Genomic DNA, 21,394 nt, shown 5'->3' with positions numbered 1-21,394 from the left:
AAAAATCAAATGACATTTATTATTGATGCATTGTTTCTTTTTTGATAAGCAAATTATCTGTTTTTCTTTCAGTCTAAAGAAACTTTACAATATAAAGAAACATACAAAGAACATCTTTATTACCTACACAAGACACCTAAGTCCCTAAGACAAGATTCTGAACTATCCTACCATGAAAATACAAAGCAAACCCAAGAGACAGACTGCTTCATATTGAATACTGCCGTGTCATTAGAAAGGACCATGAATGGTACAGGAGAATCATTAATATCCCCTTCCCTTGAATCCCCGACCCCTCCCCGACTCAACGTAACCACCCCACCCGACCAGCAAATCTTCCTAATGGTACAGTATTATACATCACAATAGAAGTACAGAGATGGCCAACGATCGATATACACAGAGGACTGAGAGAGGATCAGTGAGAGAGCTTCGATCTATACAACGCTAGAACAGGAGCGAATAGCAAAGGACACAGTTACTTTTTGATCTATTCTTAATTTAAAATGAGGTTCTCTTTAAGTATTTTTACCTTTTTAAAAGTTTTCTTAAATTGATAAAAATCCTTCATATTAAAAACTGCAATAAGAGGTCACATGTTTTTTTGTGTGAGAAGATGCCCTTTGGAAGAGTGATTCAAACGATTATTCAAATCCAATAGTCACATTGAACTGAAACATAAGGAGACGAGGGCAGAGTGAGGACGCCACAGCTTGTTTGCTTCTCTCTGTCCTGTCCTCTCTCTGTCCTATCCTCCCCCACCATACGAGCATACAGTCTGCATTTATTGTGTTACTGTATTCTATACATTTTTATGGAAAATTTAGCCACACGAGCCAAATCGTCAGCGCATCCGTTCTCTATGAAAAACATGGACAGATTTATTTATAATTTACTTTCAGCTGTATTCATTGGTAGTGACTGACATATCAAAACATGTCAATGATATCAAAATGCATTATACAGTATTTACATAAAAAGAAAATTAAAGAGAAAGGAAGGAGGGGGGTGAGGAAAGAAGGGAGGTGTGTGTCACTACATCGAAGGAACACTGGAGAGTTTCCCAGGCCGCCGATAGCCAAATCCTGGAGATGTCCCGATGAACTCTGGGTACAATCTGTTCACATTGATATCAGAAAATTGATAAGTACGCCACCATCACCCACAGAGGCTACAATGGTTGTTTAGTTATTGTCGGTTTGAAACACAGCCGTGACGTTAAGTGCTGCAGTGTGATGCCGTGAGAGATCATTTATCTCTTGGAAACAGTGACAGAGAATCGATCAGGCCATAACATACAGAAAGAAATTAAATAGCGTAATATGTAACTATGCTTTTCTTTGTGTGCAGATTCTATGGGCTTTCATTTTCTCAGTTGAATACATTTAAAATAAAAACAATCTGCTGAAAACAATCCACAAAAAAAAACTAATGGAAATATATCCATTACAAAAGCATCCCGTTATTGTTCCTCTTCTTTAGACCGATGTGGCTGCACGGTCTGTTAACCCCAAGGTGCGTCACTCTGCTCCCATCATCAGCCTCACAATACTCCCGATCCATTATGGGACGTCGCTGAGGGAAGTGGCTGATGGGAGCTCCAAGGAGACAGTTATTTAGCCCATCTTGTCTGGGTTAAGAAACTCAATCTGTGAGTTCACCCAAAACTCCAAGCAAGAGCGCAAGCTTCACGAGTGTATCCCACAATATCCCAGTCCAAAAGGCATTGCTGCGAGACCAGAATGAATCCTGGGAGGAAAACAGTGCCACTTGGAGTCCACAGTGAGGTCGAAGTCAAACCAAGTGATGGAGGGGAAAGAACCATGTTTTAGGATTCACAGACAACTTGTAAATAACAAATAATAAAAACAACCACAATGCAAGCTAAATATGTCGTATTTACAGACAAATCCATAGCAGAGATGCTCTCTCGCTCTGTCTGTTACTGAATAAGAACCGGCACCTGTCCTGACAATCATTTCAGGATTTCATCAGTGCCGTTTCCATGCAGTATAGAAAACTGTGAGAAGGGGTGCTTATTAAGACAAAAATAGCGAGACAGATGATCATTGAGGTGCACCAGCAGACACTTTGTACCAGGAAACAGCTGTGAGAAAGCCTCTGTTTAAACTGTATGGATCATTTTAGCCGAGATGCCAACACCTCGGCACAAACTAGGTGAAGACTTTATGCAAACGGTGCTACAAACATTTAGATGGCAAAGCTACAAGTTCAGATTTAAGGAGAGGTATGTGAAGTGACTGTGACAAAAAAACAAAACGAGACAAAACATCAAATAACCTAAAATCATGTAAACAGAAAATCATTGTGCATTTTTTTTCAAAATGTGTGTGCTTATTCTGTCATTGCTGATGCTGCTGCTGAGATAAAATGTGCCCTTTACAGGAAATCATAACTACATTAGTAGAATAATATCAATTATGAAAATTATAACAATAACATTACCATCAACAACAAAAATACATTTAACGAAAACAATTCTTGCCCTAAAATAACATTATAAGTCCATCTTTTTTTTTCTTCTTCTTTTTTTTTTTTTAAATCATTCCTGACACAGGAGTTTTTGAATGAGGGTTTTTGGCTCCTGTCAGTCAACAACTGCGTGCCCTCATAAGTTATAATCAGCGTGAGATAATGGAGTGGTGGTAGATGCAGCGGAGCATCTTGTTCGGGCTTCAGGTTTTGGATTTGGGAGAGACAGGCTTGGAGCAGTTTTCGGGCTCTTACTGTCCGAGGGCCCGCGTCGAGGCCCGGCAGGTCGAGGAGAAGCAGAGAAGAGACCCTTCCTGTTGCTTGGAGGCCTTTTCATGTTCTTAAACCCATTTTACAGGCGTTGGGATGGGGGGCCTTGAGGGGAGTCCTGCTTTCAAGGTGCATCCCCAGGGGCTGTGAGGCACAGCACACCGTCCACGAGGAGGAGGAGGAGGTAGGAAGGGAGGGAGGAGGGTAATGCAAGACGCACCAGGGTGGATGGGAGAGGGAGATCGGGATAAGGGGAGATGAAAAAAGAAATAAAATAAAATAAAAGATAAAATAAAATAAAAAAAAATCACACACTCATCGTCATGTTGGGTGAATACTGTAAAGAGAGAAAAAAAGAGGGAGGGGAGAAAAGATAAGCCAAAAACTATATTAAACTTATTATTCTACCCAATTCAAGTTTAAAGCAATACAACTACCTAAACTGAATGCCATGTCCAGTACACCAGCCTCTTGTAGCAGATGTTACACATAACCATTAACCCTTTCTAATTTACTTTCTATGTCAGTAAACCAGCAGCAAGCAAGCAGAGTCCAGCCCAAGGAGAAAATGTTAGGGAATTTCAGAACACAGTGAAGATACTGCAGCAAAATGTAGTTAAATCACTATATGACAATCTCTCCATGCATCAGAGACTGCATATGATGTGTTTGCTTTCCATGCTGGTGTTTGTGCATGCAGTGTTTTGGGCAAGCCGGGAAAACTGAGCACAACATAAAAGTCTGATTACGGGCTTGATTTGACCATGAGGACTGGTTTCAAGGTGAAAATTTTAAGTCTCAAACCAGATTGAGCTATCAGTATTGCATCAAATGTATGTTTTATAACAGGCCACAAAAATGGGATCCTACTGTTTGATAGCAGAGGAGATTTCTGCAGATGTGACTGTAACCTGAAGTGATTCAAAGTGTTTCGATGCCATTTCATAGTTGAATAGGATTTTAAATAATCTTCTTTGTTTGCTCCCAGCTTTAATGGACAGCTCATCCCCAAAATTCATATTTTTCCTCTTACCTGTTGTCTGGAGTGTTTTGGTGTGCTGAGTGATATTGGTCGTAGAGATGTCTGCTTTCTCTCACATACAATGGAACTTGTGGTGCTCAAAGTGCCAAAAAGTAAAATAAACTGAAAGACTCAACAGCAATATCTCTTTCCAGAAAGCATGACCAGGTTACTAATGATAATCCGCAGACCTTTTTGTGAGCAGTTTCATGTGGGAACTATTTCTCTCTGCCAAACTACACCTGTCAACCTCATCACCACGCAGAAGGAAGCGTGCATCTACTCATTAACGATGCCGTGCTCCTCAGCTGAGCTGTAACATTAGCTAGCTCAGTGATCAGTTGGTGGGTGTAGTTCGGTAGAAAGAAAATAGTTCCTTCATGAAACTGCTCACAACGGGGTCTGTGGATTATCTTGAGTAACTGGGTTATGGTTTCTGGAGAGAGACATTGCTGTTGAGTTTTTCAAATGTATTGTTTTGGTGATTTGAGCACCACAAGCTGAGTGACCTAGTTAAATTTTACTGGAGAGAAGAAAGACAGATATCTCCACTACTCTGCAACTCACCAAAACAACCTAGACTGATAAACAGCACTACAGGTAAGAGCAAAAACATGTATTTTTTTTATTTTGGGGCTGAACTATACCTGTAAGGGGTTATGATGTTTTCTTTTGTACTCACACTTTCACTTTGGAATGGGTTTAAAAAGTTGCCTGCCATCTCGCCGTCGTCCCGCGGAGTGCCGGGAGGATTGTTCATGCCTGCCATGTTGTTGGGAGAATTCTATAACATGGATTAAAACAAAAATCAGTAAGAATAAAAGCAAACAAACAGACAAACAGATAGACAGACAGTCATCCAGTCTTACCTTTGGCAACCCATCCATGTCACCAGAGCCTGTGATCAGAAATGGAAAAAGGAGAATCACCATGAGGTAACTGTTAACTGATCCTCAGCGTCCCTGCAACTAATTCAACATGAGTTCAGGATATCCAGTGCAAATAGGAACAACCTGCCCTCTCACAGGTAATGGCCTTTAATTAAGCTATTTGTTTCAGATACAGATGAGCACCAACTCACTGGCTCCACTGATCACGTCTCACCCATCTACAGGATCAATTGGCCTACTCACTGCCCCGCTAATCTGTTTTAGCTTTGATCAATAACAGGAGGAGGGAGAACACTTCCTCTACCGGCCATGAGGGGGCACAATCTCACTACTGAAGACCTTTGTCCATGGAGAGTAACAGGTTTCACTGAATACACTCAGGAGAAACGTATACATGCTGCATTCACTGTACGCCATCTCTAAATACTCACCTAGTGATCCGTTCATATGATGCTGCTCCATAGCACCCATTCCACCCATGGGCCCGTCAGGACCCGGTCCCATTGGGAACTAAAAACACATTTACAAAGGTCATTTATCTTGCTCTTTCCATGCGCCTGGGTAGCAGGGCAGAGGAGTAGATTAGACAGATTTTTTAAATTTTATTTTATTTTATAAATTGTGATTCTGAATAAGACAAAATAACATTTCTTACATTAGGTCTGTTTCCTCCCGGGCCGATAGGGTTCATCATTGTGTAGATGTTTTCACTTGAGTTTGTTGAGTCTATGAATAAAGAGCAAACAGATATTTCAAATCAGAAAATGGTAAAGCAGTTTGTTTATGTCTCGGAAAAAAATACTATAAAAAGAGCAATTTTGACCAAAAATAATGAAGTAAAAATCTGTCTGGAGCCACAAAGTATATTTGAGCATGCCAATGACGGTAACACCCTTTGTAGTCTAAATTAGTGGTCAAAACTGGTGGGTTGCAGTCTAAAATGGGTCCATTCTTGATGGACCATGGACTTGTGACTTGTAAACATGTCAAGTTTGTAAAAAAAACATTGATTGTTAAAGGCGAGAACTTGATTCTGCAGAGATCACTACGGCACCGACTCTTGCTCCAAATGACGTCAGCAGTGCAAAATGGCAGCAGCCATATCCGGGATATTTTGACCTCTGTTTTGCAGAGTGGAAGGACGAGGAGACACATCATTCGTCTTTATATAGCCCCTGGTTTTTATAATTGGAGAGTGTAAAGAATCACTTTAGGCCTACACCAATGATAAATTTAAATTAAAATGTTTTTTTTTTTAAATCATATCCATCAACTCTTTTTCTGTCAAAACCACAGAGAGCCACTGGAGAGGGGCTAAAGGAGCTGAAGGCTGCCGTCCACTGTCCCAGACTCACAGAAATACTTGCAGTTAAGCCCCAGCACTGTTGTCTGTTTTAATATCTATTTTTTCCAAAAAATGTCAAAAAACAAGGAGGGTCCGGGGTATGGAATGGGGTTACGAATGGAAGATAACGATGCACAAAAGCAACTGGAGTGGCACTGTCTCTCACTGTACTTGACATTTTTTCAGTTTAATTCTGCCATTTGTGCGATACATTCAGCTACAACCGAGACATGTTCTTATTTCTGCTGCACAGGACGAAGACCACCAGTATGTTACTTTAAGTGCCAGTACATAATGTCAGTGAATCTGTCTGTCAACCAATCCACACACTGCTGCCAGCCATGTACTATAAAAGAAACCCATCATTCCTTATTCCTGCAATCAGGAGATTAGTTATTATACGGATACATGGCAACTTAGCAACAACCAGTACATGCTGTGTGGCTCCTCGTGTGTCTGTGTGTCCTGAAAAGATTGAGAAGGATGAGGTGACCTTGATCTGACATTGCAGGCAGAAAGTTGTGAGTGGAAGACTGTGAAAAGCAGGAAAATAAGAATAACGGATTAAAAGACAGGGGAGGAGATGGATACAGTATGTGCAAAGTGGTGGAGAGATCTTGCCTGTTAGTGTCCCTGAATCGAGCTGTCGTGACTGGAGGAGGGGGGCAACGCTGAGTGGGAGGTGTGCATTTTTGTGGGAGGTTTGTGTGGAAGAGTGTGTGCGCACAGACTTGGCGACTGCAGTGGAAATATGTTTCCCCTCCCGGTGTACGTGTGAGCAGGAGCATTTTGTGCAAAAGGTTGCCCCGGCAACGTATCACAATAGAGGTATGTATATAAATAATAAATAGTGGACACAAAAAGAAGCTCTCCGCAGGCCAACAGAAACAGAACATCCACAGGATATCAGCCCACAGTGTTTTGTTCTCAGCTAATCCTCCACAGAGACACTAGATTGATGGGTCAAAGCTGAGATGGATCACTTGTTTGATTGCAGACTGACAGGCCTGTGTTTCCTTTTTATAAAACTGTCTCCACGATGAGAAAAAACAGCTAACAGCACTTGAATATTTTCCAGAGTGTGCCCAGACTGGCAACAAATGTGATATCCAACCTAAATCTCTATCGTGCATGCAGGGGAAAAAAATGGGATTACCCCCAAATCCCAATCAAAAGGGTCCCTTGAAAAGTTTGGAATGAAAAGTTTGGTTTTGTTTGTATTTTATTTTATTAAATTAGTAAGTTGTGCCATAACTAAATTAAACTGGCTGAATAAATCAGTTAAAAGATTGAAATTTGTATAAAAACAAACAAATAATCTCATAAATAAATGAATGAATAATATAAAAATAGTGGAAATGCTCTGAGGCTCCTTTCACCCCTTAAAGGGACAGTTTGGAATTGAAGTGGGGTTGTATGGGGCACTTATCCATAGTCAGTGTATTACATACAGTATGACAGGGATACTTAGCTTACTTTGCTTGTTACCCACTTTTGCAAAATCACAGGAGGCAAGGGGCCAGTGGCAGCAGCCAGGCACATGTTTCTAGGATTTGAAGACATTCCTAGGATTTTAGGACATTAGGGGCTTAGCTCGGACCTCTGTCGGAGGATGTGAAGGATCCTCCGCTGGCACTTTTTTTGATAAACAAGCTATCTTTGGTGCTGTTTTCTGCACACTGGCCCCTTATGAGTCTAAAAGTACAAAAACAATTCCCAGTGTGAATCACTTTATTTTTTAGAAAACGGTAAGGCGGCCAACCTGCACCCTATTGGGGGCCAAATCTGGCCCACGGGCTGTAAAATAAGGATCACTGCTGTAGATGTCTGTCAGTAAACCCCTGGTTTGGATTTCATAACGAAAAAAATAACCAATTCAAAACGTATGTGAAAGAGGCTGGATCAAGAGATAGAGGGTGGGGGGGCCCACACCACACACTCCGCTTATGCACTAGACCAAGAATTGGCTGCAACGCCCCTGCATACATGTGTCACATTACATTCAAATTGGGCTGAGTGGAGTATTTTTTCCATTTTTCAATGTTGTAAAATTACTCCTAAAAGCTCAATTCCTTAAGTATTTAGAGTGCTATCACTGCCTGTCTCTCCCTAAGAGAGATGTGTATCTGACAGAGAACAGGTTTGATGTTTCTTAGACAGAGCCCTTGTTCAGTGAACGCAGGATGAAAGTAGAAATCAGAAGGGAAACTGAAGTGTATAACTCACCTCCGGGGCTAGGCATGATGGGAGTTCCTGGCGGGCCGCCTCCCCCTGGAGGGCCCTGAGGGGCAAAAGAAGCGAGAGGAAAAAGAGAAATGAGCGCTGAGTGCATTTGGATGGCAGCGTGCCTGTTGGATATCACTGCACGACAGGTAATTTATGGCCCGTGGTCGAACACGAGTCCATGACGGGACACTTACCACATAGTTGCCTGGAGATGAAGATGAATAAGCTATCTGTGGAGAGAATAGACCCGGGGTGAAACAAAACATGAGGCACAGCTATTGTAAACACACTCAGTCATGTAGAAGATGAAGATGTAAGAGAGTGTGACTCACTGAGTTGGTGTTGGGGTTCGGCCATGGACCTCTTCCACCAGGACCCCTGGAGAGGAAAACAGAGGGGAAGATGAAGACATTTATTAGAAGAAATACATTTGTGGTAAACAATAAAGTCGCATGTGCCACAGGGGATGCTTGTCACAACACGTCAGGTGTAATGATTTGTACTTATTGATTTCTTTACTGCATATATACAGGCTATTAGCTGATTTGCACATATAATTCTTAGCAACACGGGTGAATTTACATGACAAAATGTATTATGTAAGAGCAGTAACATATCACTTTAAAGGGGAACTACGCCTATTTTCAAAATTCATACATGTTTTTGCTATGGTCTAAGACAGTCCAAAAAATATTAGTAAACATTAGTAACTTTTTTCAAATCTAAAAACTACAGTGCTAAAACTCAAATCTGTGATGTTATAGGGTATAAAATGTAGAGCTGCTCCACAGACAATGCATGGTGAAAGATGTTATAGATGACACCGAGAGCATCCAGGGGAGTGATCTGGGTATATTGGTACAGTTTCACATCTTAGAAAAATACAAAAGAATAGAGCTCATTTGAAAAATGAAAAAGTAAAAATCGATGGAACCACAAAATCAGGCTCCTAGTCATCATCTATTGAAAAGCTCCAGACTTGACATCCAATGACATCACAAGTTTGGGGTTTGAGAGAGAGCAGCTCGTGTGTTCCCCTTACAAGTGTAACTTTGGTATTTTTCAACCTGATGTAATTTTATCGTTAGAAAACACTTAATTCAAAGTCGACAAAAACAATTTAAAACTGTCTTGGTTCATCTTCCCACTGTTCCAAGAATCGCCACTAGTTTGGTTAATTCACCCAGTTAGTTGTGAAAATATGCTGGCTCAATACACACTAAAATTACCATATATTCACATGGAGTCTATTTTGGGGCTGTTTTTATGTTTAAAGATGATTGTAAGTAAACCAGGAGTAATAACAGTAAACTGTAATAGAATCAGTCATTTCAGCATACTGATATTTTTGTAGATTATAGAATATTATTGATTTTCACAACCCGTTGGTGATAGTTTCTCTCTTTTCTTACCTACATTATGCTGAGATCTGGGGACAAATTAGTTCAAAAAGAGCAGAAACAAGAAGTTTTTGGAGGGCAGAACAAAAAGAAACACTGCAGAAAGTTTACGGATCATGTTTGACATATCGCTGTAGTTGTGCATACACACATTTTTTTTTTTTAATGCAGTGAGGGATTTTTGCCATGTCCCCACATCTCAGCAACTGACTGTGAGAAAACGGTTCTAATAACTGCTAGCAACAGCGGTAAAAACAACAAAAATAAATTCAAAATTCACAAACATTAAAAAAACTTCTTTTCAAATCTACTAACATGTTCATTCCTGGCATCCCTGGCCCCATCGAGTTTGGAGGAGGCCTCATCCCTCCGCCGTAGTTCTGCACAAAGAGAGGAGCACACAGTCAGTGTCTCACACCTGCTCCGTCTAAAGGTTTGAATCTTAATGAAGGTCAGCGACCATCATGTCTCCCCCTAACTAGTGTTTAATTATGTGATGTATGGGCTGAGTGTGAAAGCGGACAGCTGTGTGTGTGTGAGTGCGTTTGTGTACGTCTGTATGTTGTGTGTCTCCGTGTATGTGTCCACGCTCCCCTCTGTGTGTTTGCGTGTATGTTTTCATGGCTGCCCAGCAGGCGGGTTTGGCTGGCGCTACACGTGCATACTTGTGTATTTATGTGTGTGTGTGAGACAGACATAGAGAGAGCGAGAGAGTAGGGGGGCAGGCCAGAGAGCAGCTCCACTCAGAGGAAGAGTTTTGTTCAGCAGACGATTACACTTGTCGAGCAGATGCCACACCAGCTGCTGGTACGCTCACTGCCAAAGTCACCGAGCCAGGGTGGCACAGAGAGGGGCCGAGGGGCACAGGGAGAGAGAGAGAGAGAGTGTGTGTGTGTGTGTGTGTGTGTGTGTGTGTGTGTGTGTGTGTGTGTCTTTGTGTGAGGTGATGTTGGATCGGGAGGTAGTTGGGTGCAGAATGAAGCAGCTGTCTGGTAACGGTAATTCAAAAGGACACTGTTGTTTAAGCATCTTATGTATTACACTGACCGAAATTAAAGCGATAAAAGAAAAACCGACAGTGCCAAAAACTGGCACCATTTTTGGTCAAAATGTGTTGGTGGCGACTCGCTCGGGGCAGTCTGAGTATTCCGCCTCTGTTTGTCTCCCTAGGTGGGAGTCGACAAGTAGGATTTAACATGTAGAACTGGAGTTGGCAGTGGGTGAGCTCTGGTTAGAGCCAAGCTAATCATCGGAGCGCTCCTGACATTTAAAGGCAAAGTTAAGAGGCTGGCAGAACTAACATTTCTCTTCAGCAAAGTTTTATCTGCATGCAGTTTATAGGCGGCCAGTTTGACATTATGGCCGTTTTTATCGTAGCCTTTAATGAAGGGCATCCAAACATTGGTTCATAAACTGAGAATCCAAGCACCAAATCTGGCTGTGTGGCAGCTGCAGAGTGGGAGTGCAGTGGGCAGCTAGTGCTGAAGGATACCATCCACATTCATGATTTCATCAACACCATCCTTTGTGTTTAGTATGAGTAATATCACTACCTGTGGGCCCATGCCTCCCATGCCTCGAGGGGGATTCATTCTCATTGGACCTCCCATGTTTGGATGTCCTGTGGTGAGACGCAGAGAATGCAGCTTGTTAGAGTGGCAGCGCAGTTTGGATCAATGATAATTCCATAAATGAGGAGAAAATTGTTCTAGGTCAGGAGCCAATATGACTCCGCAAAGTGTGAAAGTGAAATAACGCCACATGTTTGTCGATACCTTGTGGTCTGGTGGGGTCCAGGCTGTTTGGTAGGAGAGGCTGTGACCCGGGGATGCTCCCAGGAGGCTGATTTGGCATACGGAGGGCGGGCCTTGGGCCACCTGGGTACCGTGGAGACATGAACGGCTGCAGGAAGGACATGAGAAGGACAATAATTATGTTATTTCAGGATGATCAGGACCAGAATGCTTGTTAAAATTCTTGATAGATGGGCCTTGAAATATCACAAATAAGTTTGACCATGACCTCATTTTACTCAAGCCCAAATTTAACACTCCAAGATAGAGTGTAAGGCTGTGACTAATGATTATTTTTACAGATTAATCTGCCCATTATTTGCTGAATTGTCAATAAAATGTCAGAAAATAGTGAAAAATGGTCTGTGTAATTTCATAGAGCTCAAGGTGATGTCTTCAAGGGGTTTATTTTTTCTGACCAACAGTCCAAAAATCAAAAGCTGTTTACTTCATCGTCATGTATGACAAATAAAAGCATCAAATTCTCACATGTAAAAAGCATGAAACCAGTCAATGTTTGGCTTTTTGGCTTAAAAATGTCCTAAAATTATTACCAATTCATTTTCTGACAATCCATTAATTGATTAATCGACAAATTCTCTTTTCTGAACGCCAGGGTCTTTTTTTATTCCAACATGAAAAGAGTGTATGTGGCCACATGGGGCTGCTTAGAGAAAAAGCATCACACCCAGTGTCTTATGTTTTTAGATCACTCTGGCTTTTTTGAGCAAAAACTAGAAAATCTCAGAACTTTTTAAAAGGTGCTGGTATTGTCACTCTTGTAGCTACTGTCTATTCCTGACTGTATGATACATCAGTCAGTAAAAGACAGAAAGCCCAGCTGTGGGAGCAGATTAGCTGGACGCTGAGTGCTGCTGAGTGTTCCCGTTGTAAGCTTGTTTACTGTGTAGTCAGTCTTCTGTTAATGCAGCTTTACTTTAGCTACCTCATTAACATTCATGTCAATATACTGTTGTCACAGAGGTAAAATCCACACGTAGTGCGTCATTAAAAAAAACACAAGAAGCTTTTTTTTATTTCTTATTTTTTAAATGAAGTGCTCCCCAGCACCCGGACACTGCTATTCTGTCAAAGGAAATGCTATGTGGGCACAGGCCATAATAGTTGCATCTCTAATAGAGTGTGCCTTTTATTGGCTTATCCTGAAATATAGGGTCTAGTAATTTATAGAGACAGCATCTCAAAATCTATGAATTCAATAAGCAAATTGATAATGTTAGGATTTTCTCAAAAGAGGGATATTATGGAGAATTCATCAGGATGCTGTACTCCACAAAATTAGCTAATCTCAAGTGAAAAAAAAAAAGAAAAAAATTAGAGTCAGATGCTTCCAACATTATATTGAGTATATGTATTTGTAGAAAGGTTTGAAAAATGAATTCAGCAGAGGTAATCTAACAGAATTCAAAAGACATGAATCAAGATGAAGCAATGTATAGATTATAAACAACACATACAACCACACTGTACATGTCCATGTGTGCCATAGTCGTTATCAGCTCAGTGAATGTCAAATCAAATTCAAGCTCAACACCTGCACACCCATAAATCTATTGTGTTCATTTTTTTGTTCATTTTGTCTTTACTTTTCTCATCTTTTAAAGGTCCGGTGTGTAGGAATTAGGTGCGTCTATTGGCAGAAATGGTATAGTATTTCATAACCGTTTTCATTAGTTAATGTTCACTTGAAAATAAGAATCACTGTGTTTCTGTTCCTTTGGAATAAACCATTTATATCTACATATGTGGTGAGTCCTCTTTCACTGACTCCTCCATGTTGTCTCTACGGTAGCTCAAAACAGACAAACTAAACACTGGCTCTGGATAGGATCATTTGGGTTTTTCGCAACAGCCATCATAAGGCGGGTTTTCCAGTGAACCTCAAACTGCAAATATAAAATACACATAAAGGAAACATGTCAATTTAAAAAAGAAATCCCATTTATCATAAAAAAGTTTTTACGCTTGCATAAAGTGGTATTTCAGGCGATTTGAAAAAAAAAAAGCCATATTTCGCAAAACTGCAATGGAGGCACCAATGGAGACACTTTTTTTTGCTTTTATAGGTCACACAATGTGATGGCTATGCACTTGTCAGTTGAAACTGGCTCCCTCGGGCATGATGCAGCAGGCGCTACAAGAGGTGTTATTGTATCGCATAACTCTTTGAAGCTTTGAATCCACAATTCCTCTATCACCTCCCAGAAATCTCTCACAAGTGGCTGCTCCCACGTATAAGGGATTTGCCTTTCCATTATCGTTCGCATAACATGCCTATATCGCCTTCAATTGGAAATAATAATGACGGCTAGTGCGGTGGCTGCAATAGAAATAAACCTGCTAATGTTTTCAACATTCATCGCCATGCTTCTTGGAATATTACTGTGAGAGGAGATGTTGCACAACATCACTTAACTGAAACGCTGCCATCGGGCAATTGTGTTTCATTGGAATTTAAAAAATATCGCTTCAATTATGCGCAAATCTGTAATGGAAACCCGCCTCCTGTTCTCCAACACTTGGCAAACAGGAGTGGTTTCTGTTTTGCAATCTCACCCCCAGATGCCACTAAATGTTACACACTGGACCTTTAAGAGATGTTGTTGAACTAATTAAGCTCAGATCTCTACAGAATTCTAATAACCCTGATATAATGATAATATCATTACAATCCCCTAAATTAAACGTCACCTCCCTTAATATATCTGCAAAAAATCTGCTCTTCAGAAGAAGAAATGTTTCCACACTAAACAGATTAGACACCTCAGATTACAAACAAACTTGTAGGTAACAAACAGGGCACATGCGTAAATCAGTAAGTCTGACTGCATCCAACCTTCACAATTTCAAGGTGTTTTCACTGCAGGTCAGCAGGGGGAGCTATTGTGTTGAGGAATAATGTTGTGTAGTAGTTTTGTTATATTTACCAAAAAGGAGGGGCTTGTCGTTAAGTTTTGTAAAGTAAGACCTCAGGTGGTAAAATCCATTAGGATAAAGGTAAAGGAGGACAGATAAGAGAGAGGCAGAAAACATGCAGGATAGGAACTTAGACTGGAAGGACAATATGAGAGAGAGAAGGAGTTGGAGCAGAAAACAACAGGAACATGATGGCGGGATGAAGCCGTTCGAGCGGAGGAGGTGTACTACATCTTAACATTCGCCTGTTCTGCGCAGCTGCACGTGTGCTGGACTTTGTTCTCATCACGTCTGTATCACCAAACACCAACGCTACAAAACGCATCTTGGATAGTGTGATTCATAACAGAAAGTGAAGACACCATCCACACAGATGTTTCAGCAGAGAGGGGACAAGAGCTGGCTGGCCGAAACACACACATACACAGAGCCAGCGTGGTGAATAATGTAAAGCACCCCAGACAGATGGTTCTCAGAATCACCTATGAGAAAACGCTGCTGCTGCTGCTGCTGCTGCAACTACAAATACCCACATCCAGTGAGCCATATTTCAGATGATAAGAATTAATCCAACTATTTTAGTATCAAGGGGAAACATGCTGATTTGAATGCCGATTGGGTGAGACTTGTGTGTTTTGGTCACGGAGCATGAGCAGCAAAATAATATTCATATCATCGCTTTTGCTCAGAGATAAGCACAGACAACACAAATACAACAGGAGACTGGCTTTCAATGGTAATTATGTGCTGTATGTTTTGTGTGTTGGTGTATGTGTGTGTTTGGAGCAAGTGGAGGACAAATTATATAATCCCAGTTAGCCCTTGAGGCGAGGACTGACTTACTACTGTTTTCTTTTTAACCCTCCTCCCTCCTTCCTCCTCTCCTCTCCTCCCTTGACCATGTTGTGATGGGTTTGTGCACGAAGAGCTGCACCGTGTCAGGCTGTGCTGCAATATTAATGGTCTATTGATGGACTATGGGATGGTGAGTGCTGGGCTGAGGGAGAGAGAAGGCCCTCCAGATGCACCTCCGCTCCTTACAGCTGGGCCAACACAGCTAAATTATTCATCCAACCCACCATCGTGGATGCTGCCTGTCCTGTCTGCTAGCACAACAAGGGACCTCTGTGCTGTTTGTACACTGTGGTTGTGTGAGCAAGTGAACAAGTGAGAGAGTGAACAAGTGAACAAATGAGTGAGAGTAGGCTTACAACACAGCAACTAAGGGAGAGGTGTAAATGTTTCCGTCTTACCTGTCCGTGAGGTCCCATCATGGGATTACTGGGGTTGTGTGGGGGAGGCTGCGTGTGAGGGGAAGGCTGAGATCCTGGAGGACCCTGAGGAAGAAAAATCAACAAGATTTTAATAAAATGCTACAATTATATATTCAAACCTGTTTGAGGAGGAAAAAGAAGATTTTTAACAAATTGGCATTCTGTATTGTATCAGTGAACACTGATATTATTGAAGAAATGGTGATGTAATATAACATTTAAAGGGTCGCTTCACCCAAATTCCAAATAAACATATTTTCTCACTTTTCTCTGGTTTTATTGAGCCATGCAGGTGAGTATCTTAAAATCTGAGGTTAATTTGCTTAAAGGTTAAAGATATCCATTCAAAATGAGATTTTTGCTTCGAAAGCAATAAACCAATAGAAGTAAAAGCAATTTTGAAATTTGTTTGTGATGCTCAAGCAAAACACAAACAAGAAACAAACATACATACTCAAAGTTCATACCAAGTACCCTGTCACCAGTTTTCATAGCAGCTATTTTTTCCAGCAAAAAAGTAGAACAAGTGGTACAGATATGAGAATTTTTATATTAATTATTAGTTTTTTTAAGGGGTGTGATCAGACCATTTGAAAAAGTTAAAATTAAATGTTCAATTCACCCTATTTTCATATCTCATGTAAACTGAAAAAAAAAACCCCAACAACAACTAAAAATAAATATAGTTTGAATATTGTGTATGTTCCAGTAACATTTTTCCACAGCTGATTATGATGAGACAAACTTTATTAATCCCACACTGGGGACATTCACTTGTTACAGGCATGAGAAATCCTAATATACTGATTATAATGTACATTCACACATGTTCAACATTTTAAACCTGAAATGTTCCTGACAATGTAACTGAATCAAATGACTTGAATGTCATGTGAGGTGGTTGAGATGGTTGTTGAAATTGTGCTACAAATCCCACTGAGAATCAACACCACACGAAGGGCTCTTACTGCTCTGTTTTGGTTTTCTTTCTGGTCTGAGCAATTGAAACTTGACAATGTTCATTAAGCCCGACATATGAAACAATGAAACACGCTACAAGCACTTGAGCCCAGACAAGGTAGTTATGGTATGAAATAGGTTGGGCATTGTCTGCCGAATTGGCATATGACCGAACCCAAAAACTGCCAATTTTATGCATTATAGTAGCACAATTAAACCTACTAGTAAGGACTGAAACAAGGACAAAGACAATTAGGCCTGAGTGCTGTCATACTCTCCTGTGTGTCTGAGAGAGAGAGAGACAGATAAGGTGTAAAGGTAATGTTTCTGTAGGCCAAAGTATTAATAAATTTCCAAAAATGCAGCTTAGGGGTCAACCGATATTGGTTTTTCATGGCCGATAGATAGCGATTCTTAGTAGTTACTGAAACTTATAACCAATATTTGGAACTGATATGAATTAACAATAAAACATGAAAATCTTTCTGTCAATATTTAGAATGTAAATATTAAATGTTACTGTAATCAAAAACTTTCAACAAGTTCCCAGCAACTTTTTTCATGAAGTCAGGTGAAATTCAATTAAAAATAAAAAAGAATAAATAAAAGTATCTCCCTAGTAAAGTAAAAGTTCTCCCCATGCTTACACTTTCCACTTTCTAATTATTTAATTTTATCGGCGATCACTAAAAAAAAAAAATGCAGATACAGGTTAATGGCAAAATGCCAAATATCGGCCCTGATAATTGGCCAGGCCGATAATCTGTCGACCCCTCGTGTATATAATGTTGTTAGTGAATGAAAGAAAAGTCATCATCCATTGGCCCAGCCGTTGTATGAAACCTGCCAGGCATGATGGTGGAGTTGGTAAACCAAACTAAAACTAAAAAGCCTGTTAATATCTGACTTAATCAGACGGCTGGAGACCAAACTCTTGTGGTCAAGATCACTTAGAGCGGCTTTAATTGCCATGACAACCAGAGAGTAATTACAACATGTCTAATTTAAGTATGTATCATAACAGCACGGCTCTGATATGTTACATCAACGAGGAATGCATGTAATCAGATTTGTCACTGACATTTAGAGAGGGCCCATTGATTTTTGTGCATAGGAATTCTTAATTGCCCGTGCGAGGTCAGATCAATTCATGAGGTGGACAATTACAATCATCTTGTTTTGCCAAAGGATAATTCAGGGTATTTTCAAACACGGTCTTATTTTTCCAGTTTTTTGCTACGATAATGCTTGATCCAGTTTGACAGAGTCGCTGCTGTCCAATGCACAGTCAAGGGCCAAAGCAAGCTTAATTTTGGTGCTCACTTTCACTCTCGAGAGAAGTGCCAAATATTTGAACCCAATCAAACATCATTATGGCGAACCATAGAAAAATGAGTCCCAGGTTGAAAATAACTGAAATGATTCGGTCTCTTAAATCCACACTGGATTGAATGCTCAATTACTGGTATGTGAACTGCAGTTTCAGTTTGTATTCAGAGAGGGAATGAACTGTTTCTCCAGTTAATCTCTCACCGATAAACACGGAGTTAAACACATCAAAGTGAATACACTATCGGAGGACTGAGTGAACTTTCACCTTGTTGTATCGTCCTACAGTTACCTCATTTGACTCCAGCAGCAGCTCCTCCAACAGAGAGCTGTTACTACCTGAACATCAATACAGAGAAGGAGGACCACCCACTGCCAGACCTGGCTTATCTACGAGTCTGCCAGAGCCTCCGTCAAGCACTCTGCTATCAGGTAACATTACAGGTGTGTGTGTGTGTGTGTATGTGTGTGTGAGCGGCGAAACTGAGCGGTGATGAGTGCGAATATGAGATCACCCTTTTTCTTTTTTTTCACAGGTGAAAGCAGGATCTTCTTCTCTCAGGTGCGGAGTGTGTGCCGGCTCAAATATGTGTGTACAGTATGTGTATTGAAGGGGGCTGCTGAGGGGTGTTACTTCAACAGGTGTGTGTCTAACATCACAGTGGAAAGATAAAGGATTAGGGGATTACCCGTGTGCAATATAACCTGAGACAGACACATGCGCACACACAAACAGACATATTTACATAACTTTAAACTCTCTTCTTTGTATTAATAAGCAGAAATAGATGCATGTTCACATCGAGGCTGAAATTTATTTATTTGTTCCTACACTGATTAAACATTTCTATTTTTATTTCTTTATAAATAAATTGACTAGACTTGATTAATCCAGTGATTATTTTCTGAGTCATTGTTCACCAATGAAATAATAATAATAATAATGATAATGATTATGTTTATGAAAATAAAAATAATTATAATAAATGCATTCACAGCTTTCAAATTGCTAACTGAACATGAACAGACCCCAAATCAAATATATTAACTTCACAATGGTTTTAAATAGAAATAAATAAATAAACATACAAACAAAACACCTCACATTTGACAAGCTGAAACCTGTAAATACCTATTATTCTGTCCTTATAAATCACCAAACCCATATCATAATTACGTAACTATAACATCTTTAAAAATTATGTTTTGTTTTGTTGTGATTTACTACGCACTTTGTGCCAGAGAAACAAAAAAAACTTCATTATAAAAAACTAAACTATTTCAAAGTCATTCAGTCCTTTCATACACTACTTATGAATGAGCACAAGATCAATCGTACACGTTTATGAAACAACCTTTAATATAACCTTCCCATGAGTCTTTGAAAAATAACTGCTTTAAAAGCCTTTTTACTATAAATGACATATTATAGTTCCCTCTTTGATAACTATTTTATATGGCTGTAAAACATTAAAAAAAAACCCTTTAAACACTGGAATTTATCTATTTTTTACACCAAAAACTACATTTTATGAGATTACACTTGAACATGACATGACAATTAGAATCTACCTTCCCCTAATTCTCATTTTTACTGAAAAAAGCTTGAATGCATCAAGATGCAACCTCTGTTAGGTGTTAGCTCAGGTCACCGGCTGCTAAGAGCTCAGGTTAACGATTTCAACTTGAATTTGTTATTCATAATGTCGCCTTATGAGGGAAAAAACAGGGTGCGCCCCCTGACGCGTCAGTAGTAAGTTTACTGCATTATTGCGTCCTGAAGGCAGCCCGTGTAAGATATCTGTCCTTCCCAAATACATTTTCTGTTGACGATGGTATACTGTAACTCCTGAGCCCTGCTTTATAGTCCACTGCTATCTGTTATCTTGTTTGCCTAATAAGCTGACAGCAGTCAACATGCTACATATTGTCCAATACTAATGTTAGGCCAAAAAATAAGTGTATTTGTTGGCGTAATTTCTGTCTACCAATTTTGATAAATCAACTAATAATTTTATCACAAGCACACTTTTACTGGCACAGCTAACTTTCCAGACTCGTGCATCTCTTCACCTTTGTGCAGCATTTTTTTGAAAGGAAGCAGCTGCACGAATACCTGCATCCCTCCAGCCTCACAAACACTTGTGCACACACTCCCTTTAAATCTTTCCTCCCCCCTCTGTCGCTCCCTCACTTTCCCACCCTGCCCACTGCGCCGCCCTCCCTGTGTGAGTGCTCTGTTGGCATGGCTGGCACGGTGGAGTGCCGACTGAGCCGAGCACCAGGAACCTGTGGGCGCTGCTACAGTGGGAAAATAAACATGCCTGACTGACAGCTTGAAACAAGTGCATTCCCACAGGCACAGATACAGTGCCGCCGCGCTGCCAGGTACACGGTATAAGAGCTCAGATATTGGCAGGAGAGATGAGCTTGTACATTCACGTGAAAACAATACTACTCATGAGCAGAAGCTCTTATTCGTGGACTCACAACCCTTTCTAAAAAGGCACAAATGTTGAGCTCAGCAGCAGCGGCAGGGCTCTCGAGACAGGTGCTTCCTTCTCTTTTGAGACGTGGCAGTTTACTTTTCTTGCTGCATTGATTCTATTCATCTCGTTGTCGTGAGACCGGCTCATCTGAAAAGCAGTCAAGTCTTCAATAGAGCCACTCATTAACCAGCTACACAACATGCACCCGGTCAATAATCTATTCAGCAATCTGGAAATGTTTATTTAGTTGTACATACAGTGTACTCTGGATGTGCTGGCACAGTTATGACGTTTGTACCGGTGCCACTGTGGTTGTTCTGCCACTCAGTGTGTGTATGTTTTGGGTGGTTAACACCAGCTGTACTGGCTCGCTCCGTCTCTCAGCAGGTTCACACTGGGGCTAATGCAGCGCTAGCTCTGTCTGACCTCAGAGGTTATTGTTGTTGATGTGCCCGTCTGAGTGAGTGTGTGTGTGTGTGTGTGTGTGTGTGTGTGTGTGTGTGTGTGTGGGTGTGTGTGTGTATGTCTAACAAGACACCCCTGCGGGGTTTGGCTGCACTGATCCAGCTGTAGCAGACTGCTTCTCCTCTTCAAACACACACAAAAGCTAGTTTTAGTCACTTAGGAGGACACTGCATTGACTTACAGTCATTTCCTGGAGCCTTATCCTAACCGTAACTATTGCCACTACTTGCCTGAAGCCTCGTTTTCACCAGTTTCAGTTCAGTTTGTTAAACGATAGAGTGGTTATTTTTGCAGTTCCACTGTCAAAAGTTGTGGATGGTAACAACAGAACCTTTTTATTCTATCCCGTTTTTTAAATTTCAAATCTGTTGAGGTACCTGATCCGATACTAACAGGAGAAGTTAGAAACACTGTCATCCACTGATTAGATAATAAAGAAACAATACTCAATTGTCAATTGTGAGCTTAACTCTAACTCTCGCAGCTTAACGCCAACTCTTAC

At 40.6% G+C, this 21,394-nt stretch overlaps 1 protein-coding gene across 2 annotated transcripts in view; it reads right to left on the bottom strand.

The window, feature by feature from the left end:
• Window positions 1–21,394, bottom strand: part of ssbp4 (single stranded DNA binding protein 4) — a 112,156-nt gene continuing 90,762 nt past the window's right edge. The window contains exons 6-17 of one of the 2 annotated variants that reach the window (XM_042481907.1): window positions 15,629–15,712; window positions 11,421–11,547; window positions 11,199–11,266; window positions 9,961–10,025; window positions 8,578–8,623; window positions 8,440–8,475; window positions 8,246–8,300; window positions 5,330–5,400; window positions 5,106–5,184; window positions 4,654–4,682; window positions 4,467–4,568; window positions 1–2,907 (exon numbers count right to left, since the gene is read on the bottom strand). In XM_042481907.1, coding sequence (XP_042337841.1) covers window positions 2,827–2,907; window positions 4,467–4,568; window positions 4,654–4,682; window positions 5,106–5,184; window positions 5,330–5,400; window positions 8,246–8,300; window positions 8,440–8,475; window positions 8,578–8,623; window positions 9,961–10,025; window positions 11,199–11,266; window positions 11,421–11,547; window positions 15,629–15,712 — 843 coding nt within the window. In that variant the 3' untranslated portion in view covers window positions 1–2,826. Of the gene's footprint in view, window positions 3,101–4,466; window positions 4,569–4,653; window positions 4,683–5,105; window positions 5,185–5,329; window positions 5,401–8,245; window positions 8,301–8,439; window positions 8,476–8,577; window positions 8,624–9,960; window positions 10,026–11,198; window positions 11,267–11,420; window positions 11,548–15,628; window positions 15,713–21,394 lie in introns of both variants that reach the window. The other variant, XM_042481914.1, reaches the window with a different exon arrangement.

The sequence above is a fragment of the Plectropomus leopardus genome, chromosome 3, assembly GCF_008729295.1.
Source record: "Plectropomus leopardus isolate mb chromosome 3, YSFRI_Pleo_2.0, whole genome shotgun sequence".
Classification (NCBI taxonomy): domain Eukaryota; kingdom Metazoa; phylum Chordata; class Actinopteri; order Perciformes; family Serranidae; genus Plectropomus; species Plectropomus leopardus.
Note: the sequence above shows the minus strand (reverse complement) of the source record. Positions and strands in the feature narration are given on the sequence as shown.